Raw genomic sequence first — 15,033 nt, 5'->3', positions numbered from 1 at the left:
ATCAATTCCGTATAGCTAGGTTTATTACGGAGTTGGTGTTATTTCTGAAGTTTCAACAATAGCTAAACTACTCCCTCCGTTTCAAAATGTAGGTTGTTTTGGCTTTTTTAGGTACATAGATTTTGCTATATATCTGGACATAATCCTATATTTTGGTGCATAGTAAAATCTATATATCTACAAGAAAAATCAAACGACCTACATTTCGAGAAGGAGGGAGTAGAATGCATGGCCTTCTCAATTTAAAAAAAAACACTGTAAATCAAAACACAAAAGTTTCTGCAGATTTTGGTATGTTGATATTTTGTTCCTTCGGTGAATTCTTGGCGAGCTAGCTAGGGAGCTACAGTGTTTTACATCCTAAATATGAAGTCAAATTTTCAAGCTTGAACTGTAAAATCAGGACAACAATAAGTGCCATCCAAGTGCTGAAACCAGACAAATTTGATTGCATCATAATCAAATCCAATAATAATAATGATCTCAATTACATGTCATATAAGATCAATTCATAACACCAAATGCCAATAAAACAATGTGCACGTTCTGTCACGTACAGTAAATAACAAAATTAACTATGATCAATGCTAATTATTTGAATCAATAGTTCAATGCTCACACATCTGAATTACATATGGATCAAACAAAATTAATCGATGACACAAAGCAGACCATATAGACGTTCACACATCTGAACAGCAATCCAGCCATAAGGTATTTACATTCTACATTTTCTTCATAGTGCAGAATTCGAGGGACTTCAGCATCTTTATAATAAGCTTTAGGATTCAATCCTTCGCCCCCTCCATACAAGCATGACTTGAGTGCATCCTTTCAGTTTCTTGTTTGGCATTGTTATCGTGCCAGAAGCGTGGCCTATGTGGACTTGCTACTGTTTCCAAATCAATTACCACGTGTGACACCATATTCTTACGTCCGATCATCAGGCTACAAAATTAATTAAGATAGTTACTGTTAGAAGACTAAAGTTCGGCAAAAGAAGAGTCTACTATGCATTTGGTTTCCAAAAAGAAAAAAGAGACGGTACTACTCCTCCATGCACATATAATAAGTATATATAGCTTTGAATAATACTCAGCGGGAAGAGAGCGGACAAGCAGCAGAGGCGAAGTGTGTGGAGCGAGGAGCACTGGCGAGCAACGCTGGCGAGGGCGGATGCAAGCCGACCGACGAATGCCCAAACGGCAATACCTTGGTACGATTGAACCATGCATGTACAATACAAGCCCCCTGAATTTAGATTAATACTCTATGTCCTGTTTGCAACGGGTTGTATTGATCCGTATCAGAATCTAGCCTATTAAAATGGGGGTGAGCTTCTTATATGACGTTATGACTAACTAGATTGTCCTAAACATCCTGTATTTATATTATTTATAGACGTCCTGTATTTATATTATTTATTGACTAACTAAATTTGGACCAACAATATATCTATATATATATGTTGTCTCAAATATGCATAAGTTATGTATCAGCATCGCTCCGTCCATAAAAAATAAGTGTATTTCTGACTAGATGTCTGTAGTCATAAATGGACTTACTTTTATACGGATCGGAGGGAGTATAAGACTGCTACTTTGCATGATACATCTACTAGTATCAACCTTATACTGTAAATAACATCTATAGACTTTTTAACTTTCGTGGTCAAACTAAAAAGTTATGACTTAAGACAACCTTAGAACAATCTATACTTAAAATCGAAGGGAGTATAGTTTATAAACGTAAGGGACGTTTCTTTCTGCATTTTGTCCACTTCTGTTGGAGCGCGGTATATATAGCCCTTGATCTTTTATACAAATATTTTGTACTCATGACATGCATGGGAGTTGCCCAAACCATTCCAAAGCGAGCACGCAGTCCAGCCGTAGGTAAACATGCTCATAGGACTTTAAAAGTAACATGATTATATATTGTTTACCTTTTGTAGCCTGCTATGTCGCTGAATCCCAAAGCAATCAATGGGTCATTAACTGCTGGAATAATGTACTCCACCCTATAAAAGAAGGAAACCGACTCCATTGAACACAATGTACTAAGGAAAAGATGCATTAAACAGGAATTTTGTGAAGAGCAAAATTAAGTCAAATACCATTGATCCAGCATTGTTATGTTTAATTCAAAAATGATTAAAGAGTTTCACAGGCCAATAGTTACAGGGACCTTTTGGAATGCATAAGAAAATAGAGATTCGGTAGGATCAGAAAGCGCAAGAAGTTGTATTCTACTGTGAAGAAAATAGGAGGATTTGGTTGTTTAGATGGAACATAGGAAAAAATAAGAATTGGGAAGAAGAGAAAGATTTAATAGAGATTGGACGTCATTTTAAATTTCCGATAAAATTCCTATGTATATATTTAGGTATCCTATAGGTTTCTAGGTAGGATAAATTCAAAGGATGCCATAGATTTGAAATTTGACCTAAAAAATCGAACTCAAAGGATTCATCTTAAAATCCCTTGATCCAAAAGGTGAAAGCAAGTGTACAAGAGACGCAAACTTATGTGTCAAAAACTGGACTGCAGCAAGATGCGGGTAGTAATAAATAAACAAATAGTATGAAGCATTACCTGAACGTATTGAGGTTAATGATACGAGTAACCCCCTTTTCCTCGCCCGTAACTATGATTGGAAGCGTCGGGTGACAAGCCACTTGTGTGTGGAAGCCATTACATATAATATCGTGAACCCGTCTCTGTTTCTCCATATCCCAAATCTGACGCAAACCAAAGAGAAGAATAATACTATATATATATATATATATATCCATTTCGAAAATAGGTTTTCCTTTTAGATTGCGTGAACTCCAACTTCCAAAAGTTTGGTCATTTGTATACACAAATTTATTTAGATTCGACAAATGCCAATGATATATAGAAGCAGATTTATTATGAACAACAACCCTCATAAAAGGTACTGACGTTAAAATATCTGAATAGGAGACCATATCTATGCCCTTGTTAGAGGATGAGTTATAGCACACTAGAATTAGGATATTGTAGTCTGAGTATATCATCTTAACATATGTAATTCAGAATGTACTTTGTAATTATATAGGACTTATATGACCCTGAACTATATAATAAAAGTCCAGGAAACCCTAGAGGTTAAGGTGTTCCCGTATGTTATATGGTGACTCATCAAATCCTACTTGGGGGCAAGGACTCAAAAGGGTGTGCTATTACAACCACTAGTAGAGAATTGGGCTTTAGTCCCGGTTGGTAGGGTACAAATATCCCGAAAATCCATCCGGGATAAACCAACCGGGACAAAAGGGGGGTCTTTTATCCCGGGTCACTCAACCGGGACAAAAAACGGGTCACCATGGCTAGCGCTGCAAAAAAAAAAATCCCGAGCTCCCAGGTTGGTGTTACCAACCGGGATAAAAGGGGGGGGGGTCTTTTATCCCGGTTGGTGTTTCAAACCGGGATAAAAGGCCTCTCAGAGTCTTTTTTTCCCACTAGTCTTTGCAACCGGGATAAAAGGTCCCGGTTGGTGAGCCCCCCACCAGTGACCGAGTTTTAGTCCCGGTTGGTGAACCTTTTGTCCCGGGCCAACTTTAAACCGGGACAAAAGGGGGCGCATGGAAAGCCAATTCTCTACTAGTGAACTTATAGCTCTACCAGGACTTAGCGATGGATCCTACTAGAAGCATGACTCATAATTTTATGTTTGGTGGGTTTGGAGGGGACTATGTAAACAAGAAGGTGGGGGCTCTAGGAAATCAATCAATCCAAGGGCAAACAAAACTAACACAAAGTTCTCATCTAAGACTTGTAAAGATAATTAGAAATGCTCAAGAGAGATAGGCTAGATACTTCTACATCAATAGATTCTTGTACATGATAAGAATCATAGGGTCCTAGAGGGTTAAGTATAGGGTTGTTGGAGAGCGACAATCACTTGGACACTTGTGGAGTCGTGCTTAAAGAATTTGCGATCGGTTTTACTAAAATCCTATATTCTCTTGTTGTGGTTGCTCCAACGCTATCATCTAGGAATTTCTACAAGATTCATCTGCATTGTTCTTGATAAGGGGCCAGCTCATGTCGTACTTACAAGACCTTTCAAGATTAAAGGGCTCCTGCGCATAATTAGGGTAATAAATTGTAACAAGTGGTGTTAGAGCCAAGTTGGTGGTTTTATAAGAAGGTCAATAATGCTAGGCAGCACGAAATCAAGATAATGTTAGGGATGTGGGATCAAGTAGGGAAATTTGATGGCAAAGGAATTTTAAGTGTGTGGCAGTACATTGTGATGTCCAGCAAAGGTTGAGATTGATACTCTTGAGGGGAGCAAACTAGACAAGATAACTAACAAAGAATAGAAGGTGGTGGACCAAAACGTTGCTAGTACAAATTATAAAAGAGCCTTGATGAACTGTATATGGTAAAGTCACTAACATATCGGTGGGTACTGTCGTACATACATCTATGGACCTACCGGAAAGTTTGGATAGTTCCAAATATGGGGCTGGACACCGAGACGCATCTGATATGAAGACAATGGCACATGACGGCGTAGTCTACATGGAAAGGCAGGAGCTAGTCGAGGATTAGGAAAGTACTCATTGTAATAGAGTAGGGTTCCTCTAGTCGTATCCGACTAGTTCTCTAGTAACCAACTGACCTGTAACCCTACTCCCGACTATATAAGGCGAGGCAGGGACCTCCCTCCAAAGCAATTCAATCCAACTATCACCCAGGACGTAGGATATTAAGCAATCTAGTGGTCCAAACCTATCTAGATCGTGTGTTTGCATTTACCATTGAGTTTCTGATCTCGACGAGCCCCATTAACCCAAACACTACCTTGGGCACCACCCTTGTAGGTTGCCGAGTCTAAACACCGACACATAGCGTATATGATGCTTAGGTGCCAAGATAGTCATTACATATGGGCGACCTACAACTTACAGTGAGTCTAAATTCCGACCATTTATTATAATATATACACTTGCTCCTTCGTACCTGAAAAAATCTTATATAATATTTTTGCAGGGGTCACTAGATTGCTTTTATGATACAGGCAAAGAATGGAGTTGTGACCGTATTTGATTCATTGGATTATGACTAGTGCACCTACAAAGAATTCATATTCATCCTACAAAAGTTAGTGAATTCCTTGTTGTGTACACTTACATTGTGCAAATTGTACATTTACAGAGGCAGGCAAACAACTATTTGTAGGAAAGCTAGGAGCGGGTGGCGCGCCCGCCCCTTCAAATACTATTTCAACCGCATCTGGAAACTGTTTTTGTAGTAGTGATAGGGAGCACGCGGCACCTGCCTGTTGCCTCCTTCCACCCGGCGCAACCTGAGGAAAGATGATGCGAGAAGCCGAGTAGGAAGCAACCATAGGCGAGTTCGCGAGGGCTCCCCGCTCCGTCAGCCGCGGGTGGCCAGCACACCAGGGAGTGGCTGTGGCGGCGGCACCAGCCGGGCTGTCGCGAGATGCCTCACTCCCGCTACGACTGATAGGGGACGCTAGAGTATGGGTCGTAATAAACTAGAAATGGAATGTTGTGTAGTCCGAGTATATATAGGTCACCTTAGCTTATGTAATTCAGACTCGACTTTGTAATAATTATCTAGGACTCATATAAACCTGGACTATATAATGAAAGCTCAAGTGATGTTAGTGGTTAAGCCGTTCAAGTATTTTCCACGTTCCTAAATGAAAAATAAAACAGATTGGGAGATAGTAATAGTCCGTGCAGAGAGTAGTTGTAACCATATCAACAATGGAGGGGGAAAAAATGGTGAATCCATACCTCTGTATATCCCTGGTCCACAACGGCAACCAAATACTGGCCATCTTTGACTGGTGCACTCCAATCAATAGCTCTGAATCCGCCATACAAGTCAGTTTCAGGATTGGTGGAATCAATCCTCCAGATCTATAAATTTCAGACACGAGTTATCCAGCTTGGAATTGCTATTAGCGACGATAATATAAAGCGGTAAAAGAGAGCCCAACCTTAACGTTTCCAGGGCGGCCACAGTCGTACGACGCACGAGAACAACTAGCAAAACTGTCGGCATTGTCATTCGGGTTAAAGACCACTTGCGTAGCAGGATTCAAGTGCCCTTGGAATTCTCGAGTGCACGTCCAGGCATTATCCCAGTTCCATAGCTTGATCAGGAGGTCATCAGATGAAGTCAACACATAAGGATGACTTGGGTGAACCGCAATTGATATCACTCGATCACTGTGAGCAGTGAATGTATGGAGTAATTTCAACTCTGTTGTGTACACGTTAACTTTCCCAGTTTTATCCCCTGATAGAACCCATTGCATTCTTGCGATGAACTTAACCACAAAATCCATAGCATCCTTGAAACCGCGAGCGTGCTCCGTAGCATGATTCTGCCGCTAAAGCAAAGCAAGCTTAATGGGTTAAATGTGCGCAAAAGTGTATTCGTTTTATTCTTTAAAAATAGTAGTAGTATAACGATTGGTCATTTAAAAGAATGAACAAAGAAGGTGCAATAAAACATTGATAAATTTATTAAATCCCCCTACATGATCTTCAAGTACCTGAGGGTTCTATAATATAATTTAAACACAGGTGCAAACGATTTGGTGGTATCAATTCACCGACCAATACTCCCCAACAAATTAAAGACTGCCGAAAGTATAGGGTCATTACTAGAAAACTCAGCATTCGTCCTGAAGCTTAATCCGGGTTGATTTTGACCCGGTACTAATGTGAGCATTAGTACCGGGTCTAACGGGTAGTTCCCCAGGAGCCCCCCTAAGCCACAATACTAGGTGGAGGCTCCAACCGGTACTAATGTGCAATATTTTAGTACCGGTTGAAGCCTCCAACCGGTACTAACTTCCCTCCTATAAACCAGGCATCTTCTTCCTCCTGCCCAAGCCATTTCCTCCAGCTCGAGCTTCATCCATTCATGGTGAAATAGGGGAGGTGTTGCCGGATTTTTAACCATTTTGTGGGGATTTGTGTTCTAAACATTAGAAACTTCATTTTTCCTTGATACATGGTTAGTATACTAAGTTTTATACTTTAGAGCTAGAGTAATTTGTGATTTTTAGAATAAGGGACAATGGAGAAATTTTTCATTTATATGCATGTGTTAGAATAATAGTATACTAGTATACGTAAATGAAACAAATACGAAATACTAATATAGAATAAAGAAACATAAAAGAAAATGAGAAAAGAAACATGAAAGAAAAATGAATTTAGTATTAGCTGGGGAGACTAATCGGTACTAAATTAGTACCGATTATTTGAACCGGTAGGACCCCTTTAGTACCGACTTAGCAATACCAGTTGCACAACCGATACTAAAGGAGGGTTTGGACCCGATACTGAAGGCGCTTTCCCCAGCAGTGGGTGGACTTCGATTTAGAAAATGTTTGTTACCTTCTTAATTCTCCAAATGCAAACAAAGTTCTGATGGCCCGTCAAAACCCTAGGTTATGTAACAAAAAAAGAAGAAGAAGAGAGTTTATATTTTTTTTGCAGGTAAATAAGAGCGTTTATATTGAGGGATAATATAACTCAGCAACCATTCTGCACTAATTTAAGAAAGTCAAAATATTTACTCACAGTGGCGTTGTAGGATGCACGTCCATGGATGTAATTTCCCCGAAATATTTTGTCAGTAAGGCCTGAAGATTTAACAATTACACATGGATATGTAAAATGATGTAATAGCAAAAAAAATCACAAGCAGAATTAAATATCTTTTTATATGTGGTGCTCACATGTTCATATCTATGATAATTCTTGTCCGGGGCACTATTGTTGTCAACAAATAAGCAGGCTCGGTGCGCCTTGCCTCCCTTGTCTCTGGCTGCGTTGAACACTTGTTCATGAAAGTCCCCTGGATAGCGAATAACTCCTGATGAGAGATGGCTCATGTCGGCTCTAGTTACCATCAGGATTTGAAATGACTCCGTAATTGTCGGCTCAGATACTTCGTTCCACAAGACCCAACGGACAGCATATGTGGATTGTGGCGGCACAAAGCCAGCCTGATAGCCACCCTCATATCCGTAGTACCTGGCATTGGCAGAAGGCACCATCCAAAACTCAACTGTATCCTCCGTCGTATTGGTTAGGTGTATTGTGCGCGTACAGTACTTCTCTGGTTTGGGCGGGTATCCGACCTCGAACGGGTAGATGTCTAACAGCTCAGTCATAATGGACTCATCAGGGCATGTCTGAAATAGGAGCACGCAATATTGTTATTTAACATATATCTGTGAGAGAATAATGCAATAATATGGTTTAATTCTGGCCACTCGACCCGCCTGGATATATAGTTTCTTTAAAAGAACCAGTGAAAAATTACAAAAACGCTGCGCAACCTTTGATTGAATAAACTCATTGATAGATGCCACTTGTTTTATTTGGATATATAAACTTGTTCCTTTTTGTTGAATGGGTTAGTGAGACAAACTTTGTGCTTGTTCCGTTCTTAAATATACGACGTTTTGGAGTTCTAATTTACTTGTCCTAAATGTCATATACGTAAGAATAGAGATGGTATAAGAATATAGGGTGCATATTAGAAGCTCAAAGGTTTTCATATGCAAAAAGTGCCGATCTGAAAACAAAAAGAAAAATCAATTTCAAAGCTGCCAACATTTTAATGTACAAAACACGAATCCAGGAAATTTATGCGTAATTTTTTCCTAAAATATTTTATGAGAATCCGACATGATTTTTCATATTTTGCAGCTTAAATAAAGTTGCTTTTTTTTGAAGAAATTGCAACATCATCCAAGATAGAGCTTTTTTTAGTACCTTAGTGGGCACTTAGTACAACGCGCGGCAAGCGTTGTTAGGCTTCTTTCAAACTTTGATAGTGGTCACTAGTATAAATTAATTGGAACCATAGATCCGAAGGGATATTTGAGGAACTAAAATGTTATTTGACAAATTTTCTGAGTATGCCATCAATTATATTTTTGGCCTTTTTGCCTCATGCACTCGCCCCCCGCCGTTCCATAGGGCAGCCGGCACCACCTTCAACACATACATACCTAGTTTGCTAGTCAGGCAAGCTATGGTGGCGGCACTAGATGCTGATGCCTGATGAACCTTAATACATAGGAGCACGACTCCAAGAGCGCTGTTCTCAAAAGGCATTAAAAAGAGAGACTCACCTGTGTGGTTCCATGGCTTGTTCCCTCGTTTGCATCCAACTGCAGCTTATGATCAAACTCATATAGTTGGAGGGGTTGTGATTGGGGTGGTTCCACAAAAATAACTTCCAACTCGATATCGTGCACACTAAGGTGCCTCTTGAACATGTCCACAGTGATATCGTTACTATGGAAGCCCTTTTCCACAACGGTGCTCCGCACGATGACCATTTCCTTACCCTGCTTCTCCGATACTGCCGGCTCCCCCGCTTGTAGTTGCAAGTGTAGGACGATTCCCCACGTTGATTGGGGTGGAATGACTCCTTTGTTACCTAGGATGGAGCAGGAGGATGCAACCCCGCCGAAATCCAGAAACATAAAAGCAAAATGATCATCTGTGCTCTTGTTGGTCAGATGTAGTGAGAAAGGCATGGTATTGTTTGCCGCCAAGGGCCAGACGAGTTTGCGGGGGTGGACATGAAGAGGCTCCCTTATTGGGTTTATTATCTGGGGGTCCTGCAAAAAATGTGTACATCCTGAATTATCAGCCTTGACTGAACTACAAAAACAAAATGCTTTGCTGAGGAAACAATTTTTATGGTAAAATTTAATATCTCCACAACCGTAAAATATATTGTTCCTAGAGTCACAAAAATATGATCGGGAAAATAAACCTTAACACTAAAATTATGGTGTGGTAATTCTACAGGCCATGCGTTAGTTAAAAAGTCTATAACATAAAAAATAACAATATTTATCGTTGTATGCACGTAGTTACGTGGATGCATGAGTATCTCTAAAAGATGAAATGCGGGTTATTCCTTGGGCAGGTAGTGGGTTCACGTCACTTGGAAATGTTGAATTATAGTAGACTAAAAATGTTTATTTTTGAAAAATCACAATATGTACTCATGATCTTATTATGTTGGACTAATTCTCAACAATAATGTGGTTAAAATGGATTAAAAAAGAGTTCAGGTTTGACAGAAAAATGTATAAAGTTCCAAATCAAAAAGCCATTTATAACCTCACATCTGACCCGGCCAATATACTGCTTGGGTCCGCGCATGGCATTTTGTTTTTGTCACTGTTTTGAACCACAGCCAGTAATAGCAGCTCCAATGCAATTCAATATCGAACCATGGCCGAACTTTACACATTGTGGATGTCAACTGCTAGTTGTCATAGGCATCAATTGACCTCCAAACACTTCGAGGCAAGGGAATAAAAAAATAAACTCAACCACTCTGATCGTTACACATGGCGAGGGTGCTGAGGTCGTTATGTCGAGACGAGTTGCCCATCACACGCGGGTAGAATCTTTCCTAATTCTACCACGGGCCAATTGTATATTTGGCGGGGGTATTACGTACTCCCTCCGTTCCAAATTATAGGTCGTTTTGGCTTTTTAAGTTTCATAGATATTATTATACATCTAGACATACACTATATCTAGATGCATAATAATATCTATGAACCTAGAAAAACAAAAATAACCTACAATTTAGAACGGATGGAGTATATATGAATATCCAGATACGTCTGGCAACCCGAATCTCATTGCACAGCAATCAGTAAAACTATCAAGATTAAAGCAATCATTAAAACAATCAATAATCTCATTGCCTGAAATATGCACCACCTAGGGAGGTCCCTATGCAAGGTCCATGAGGGAAGAAAAATGGTCGTACCTGGTCTATTGAAGTTCCATTCACTCGAATCACCATTTCAATCTCGGATTCTATCTCATCCAGCTTACAAAGTAACTCGTTAATATTAGGTCTTTTATGTTGGTCATCATCCCCACAACTTTTAGCTAATTCGTCAACACGTTTTATCATATGTTGCCAGTGTTCATGTGATATACTTGACTGCAAAGACAAAGCACACAGTAATAAAGATGACCGCAAGCATATTTACAGGTAGTCTACATCTAGTGATTTATTCCACTGTGAAGATAAAGATCATAATAATGAATATAGTAGTATTATACTACCTCTGTTCGAAAAAGATTGCACCTTTAGGTGGACCAAGTCTATGGAGAAGAATATCAACATTTGTAACACCAAATATTATGAAATATATTTCATGATGAATGAAAATTTGGTATCATAAGTGTTGATTGTTTTTTATAAACTTGGTTAAATGGACTTAGAACAAAACCAGAAGTGCAATCCTTTTTGGGATGGAGACACAGTATATTGCAAAACAACAGGAAGGATGCAAGTTTAACATATTTTGCTAACAATATTAGTAATAGAAAGACAATTTTAAGAATATTCATCTGCGTAAAGGAAGCATGAGAATTGTAATATTTGGCACATAAAATGGGAAGACATGATTATGTCTATTATCCTTACATAGTTAGCGCCAGGCATGCTACATCCAGTTGATAGTTTTGATATTATGACACCCAGACTGTATATATCTGACTTGTACGATACGTCTCCACAATTTATAATTTCTGGTGCAATATATCCCCTGCAGGCAATATGGTAGGTTGAAGCATCTTGGCACATTGCATGTTTTTAAGATTTGTTTTCAAGACAAATGCATTGAATTCTGAACAGGTAGTGCTTACAATGTTCCACAAATGTTCTTAGTTTGAATTCTACTCTGTTTTTCATCAAAGCACCTTGACAGACCAAAGTCTGTAATTTTAGGCTCCATGTCAATGTCCAGCAGCACATTTTCAGGTTTAAGATCCAAATGATTAATACGGTTTTCGTGAAGATATTGCAAACCCTGACAGATGCCTTTAATTATTCGATAGCGTGTAGTCCAATCCATCGCATGAAAATTCTCTATAAAAGTGAACAGAAGAGAATTAAAATGACATCGATAGTGAAGATGAGCCTTGACATAAAAGGTAATTTTAAATACATTTCTACTTAAATTTACCCATATCAAACATAAACAATACTAGATAATTTGATAACTTAAATGTTTTACTAGCAAACCATACACAATAGCAGTCCTAAGTGAACATTAATTTGAATTCAAATGTACAACTGAACGACGGAAGAGGAGATTTGAAATCAAAAAAAGAATTAAAACGGTTTTGTCAGTATTGGGCGTGCGAAGAATGGGACCATCACAAAGCAGTTCTAAGTATTCACAAAGCGAGACTCAATAGCAGAATATAACACAAGAGAGTGATGCAAAAAAAAGTTACTGTAGCTGGAGTGGGCGTGACTTGGAAGAACAAAACAAAATACATGGGGAAAATGCTAGTTTGATAGAGCTCCTCTTGCTTTTGCCTCTGTGGGAAGTTATTCTCTAACAAAAGTAATTGTGTATATAAATGGTCGCTATAATTATATATACTATCCATGTGGTTGGAAAAAAATAGTTTTACCCCTCTTAAGTTATGATCCCACCTGTCAGTGCTCCGATCCTCTCAATCTCTCCTACCGGTAACCTCTCTTCTCCTCTCCTCCACTCGTCCAGCCACCTCAGACCAATCCGATGGCGGCTGGAGCAAGCAGGGCCAACCGCTCGATCTCTATGTGGATTTAAAGGAGCACCGACAGGTGGGACCTCACTCGGGCGAGGTAAAAATTTTCTTTTCAGCCCACACCTAACACCGTATGGATAGAAATATGGACAGAACAGCAGTGAGAGGATAATCTTAAAATCAATAGCACTGAAGGAATTCATAAAATTATATGGCACTGCAGTAAGGGTCATATAAATTTTGATGGCACTAAGGGAATTGACTTATAAAAGAACACATAACAGTGCACAGATGATTAGGAAAAAAAAACATGGGCACCGGCGATGAAGAGGGAGGAGAGGAACCAAGTGGCAAGGATGACCAAGTACTGTATCAGTGGAGATGCGGCAGGGGAAATGGAGTGATTTCGAGGGCGAGGAGATGGAATTGGTGCATTATATATGTTGATATTTGATCTTTTAGTTTTTACCATTGATGAAAGTTGTTCACAAGCAGGAGCAGGACTGGTAAAACAAGTGCAAAGGCGCCGACATATGCATTTGTGACTAATTTAATGACAAGTTAATTCGCCTTAGGGCGTGTTTAGATCCTTAAGCTAAAGTTTAGTCCTTGTCACATCGAATGTTCGGATGCTAATTAGGAGGACTAAATATGAGCTAATTATAAAACTAATTGCAGAAGTCCTGGACTAATTCGTGAGATGAATCTATTAAGCCTAATCAATCCATCATTAGCAAATGGTTACTGTATCACCACATTGTCAAATCATAAATTAATTAGGCTTAATAAATTCATCTCGCGAATTAGCATCCATATGTGCAATTACTTTTATAATTAGCCTATATTTAATACTTCTAATTAGTATCCATGCGACAAGGGCTAAAGTTTAGCCCTTAGGAATCAAACACCTAGGAAACAAACACCCCAACTGACGCGTACATTTTCTATGTATGATGACCGAGATGAACCAGCACTTTTTGTTCAATCTAAAAAAAAGCACTTCTTGTTCAATGATCCAAGCGCAAACCAAAAAGCAAAACAAAACAAAAGTTTGCAACCTTTATACCTTCGTTAATAAAATGGTCATCAAGGCTTCCATTAGGTGCATACTTGAAGCAGAGAAACCGTTGCCGTAGTGATTCTACCAAAACATGTTTTCCTTCAGGGAGCTCCATTATTTCGTTAGCTGTATCTGCGCAATAACCTAGAAATTGAACTATATTTTTGTGCTTTGCCATTTTCAAGCATCGAACCTCCTTAACAAATTGTTCATCGTCAAAACTAGGCGATGTCGAATTAAGCTTCTTGATAGCAACCTTCATTGGAGAATCAGCATACCAAAGAGTTCCCTGCAGTTCAGCTTACCATATTACTCTGTTTATCATTGGCTTGAGCGTGTCTCTCCATGGGCAACTATATGAAAAACTGATAGTATATATAAATGGGTTACTTAAGAGCAAATCGTACCATGTAGACCACCCCAAATCCACCACGACCAATCACACAGTCTTCATCAGAGAAACCTCCTACAAGGTAATCTATAGTTGCATATGATAGTTTGATTGGCTCCCCACTTGTATCAGTCAATATCTTCCGCAGGGCGTCAACTTCTTTTTGGACTTCCATTTCTACAATCCAAAAATTCTGAGGGATGAGACAGCTACAATTCAATGGAGACTGTTTGACATATACATTTTTAACAAACGAAATACATTGCAAGGAGGATCAGTTTATTACAGCGTTAGTGGTATACTCCTGGGAAAACAGATTCTCCTAGGAGCGAGCAACGAGAAGATGGCTCCTCTTGTATTTACTATGTTCGCTCTAGCAGTAGCAGCGCCGCGTCGTGCGATTTGCAGGCATGACCTCCCCTCCCCTGCTTGCGCGCGGTCGCCTGCAGCCGCACAGCCAGAGCACGGCACGGCTCTTGGTCCATGAACCATGATGCGTTGGTGGTGCTGCTGCTCTGTCCCCTTTCCCTCCTACCTTTTATGTCCCAATAGCTCAACCACCGTGTTAATCCAAATGCATACTATGTATGCAACAAGCCGGCACGAGATCTTCTCAAGATCGGGATTTGACCCATGAATGGATGAATCTAGACCATCTAATATCTGAAACATGCTTATACTTAAGGTAATTTGTATGTTTCTCTGAAAAACAAAAACCTGTCTTCGGGGCCTTTGCCTCTGGGATGCACTAGGATAATTTGAACTCACAGAACAAGGATTAGCAAATCAAGTGTCTAGATTCGGTTTAAAACAAATTTCTGTTCGATAGACACACGCATCAAAGAAATGATTACTGTATACAGATATAGAACGACGGTTAACAAATGAATCAAAAGTATATACATGACAAAGGGCTGGCTGATGGTTCTAACACAGCACTGACCTGGATTCCTGGAACACACTTGCTGGGATGGAGCT

At 39.5% G+C, this 15,033-nt stretch overlaps 1 protein-coding gene across 1 annotated transcript; it reads right to left on the bottom strand.

Annotated features, from left to right (window-relative positions):
- Positions 1-618: 618 nt before the first annotated feature.
- LOC106804406 lies at positions 619-11,613 on the bottom strand. Its single transcript, XM_022827433.1, has 11 exons — positions 11,508-11,613; positions 10,839-11,018; positions 9,169-9,636; positions 7,762-8,220; positions 7,604-7,665; positions 7,418-7,466; positions 6,004-6,399; positions 5,798-5,923; positions 2,595-2,740; positions 1,946-2,020; positions 619-948 (listed from the first exon to the last, which is right to left on the bottom strand). The coding sequence occupies exons 1-11, from the start codon at positions 11,523-11,525 to the stop codon at positions 789-791; spliced, it is 2,139 nt and encodes a 712-aa protein (XP_022683168.1). The 5' UTR covers positions 11,526-11,613; the 3' UTR covers positions 619-788.
- Between the last annotated feature and the right edge of the window lie 3,420 nt (positions 11,614-15,033).

Source organism: Setaria italica, chromosome VI, assembly GCF_000263155.2.
Source record: "Setaria italica strain Yugu1 chromosome VI, Setaria_italica_v2.0, whole genome shotgun sequence".
In the NCBI taxonomy this organism is placed as follows: Eukaryota; Viridiplantae; Streptophyta; class Magnoliopsida; order Poales; family Poaceae; genus Setaria; species Setaria italica.
The sequence above is the reverse complement of the archived record's forward strand: the minus strand, read 5'-3'. Positions and strand labels throughout refer to the sequence as shown.

Bases quoted from the DNA above. Each gene is read 5' to 3' on its own strand.
- LOC106804406 (XM_022827433.1), bottom strand. The intron at 6,400-7,417 runs GTAACAAACATT...GCTTTGCTTTAG, and splicing joins GCATTTGGAGAATTAAGAAG to CGGCAGAATCATGCTACGGA. The intron at 949-1,945 runs GTAAACAATATA...TTAATTTTGTAG, and splicing joins GACATAGCAGGCTACAAAAG to CCTGATGATCGGACGTAAGA.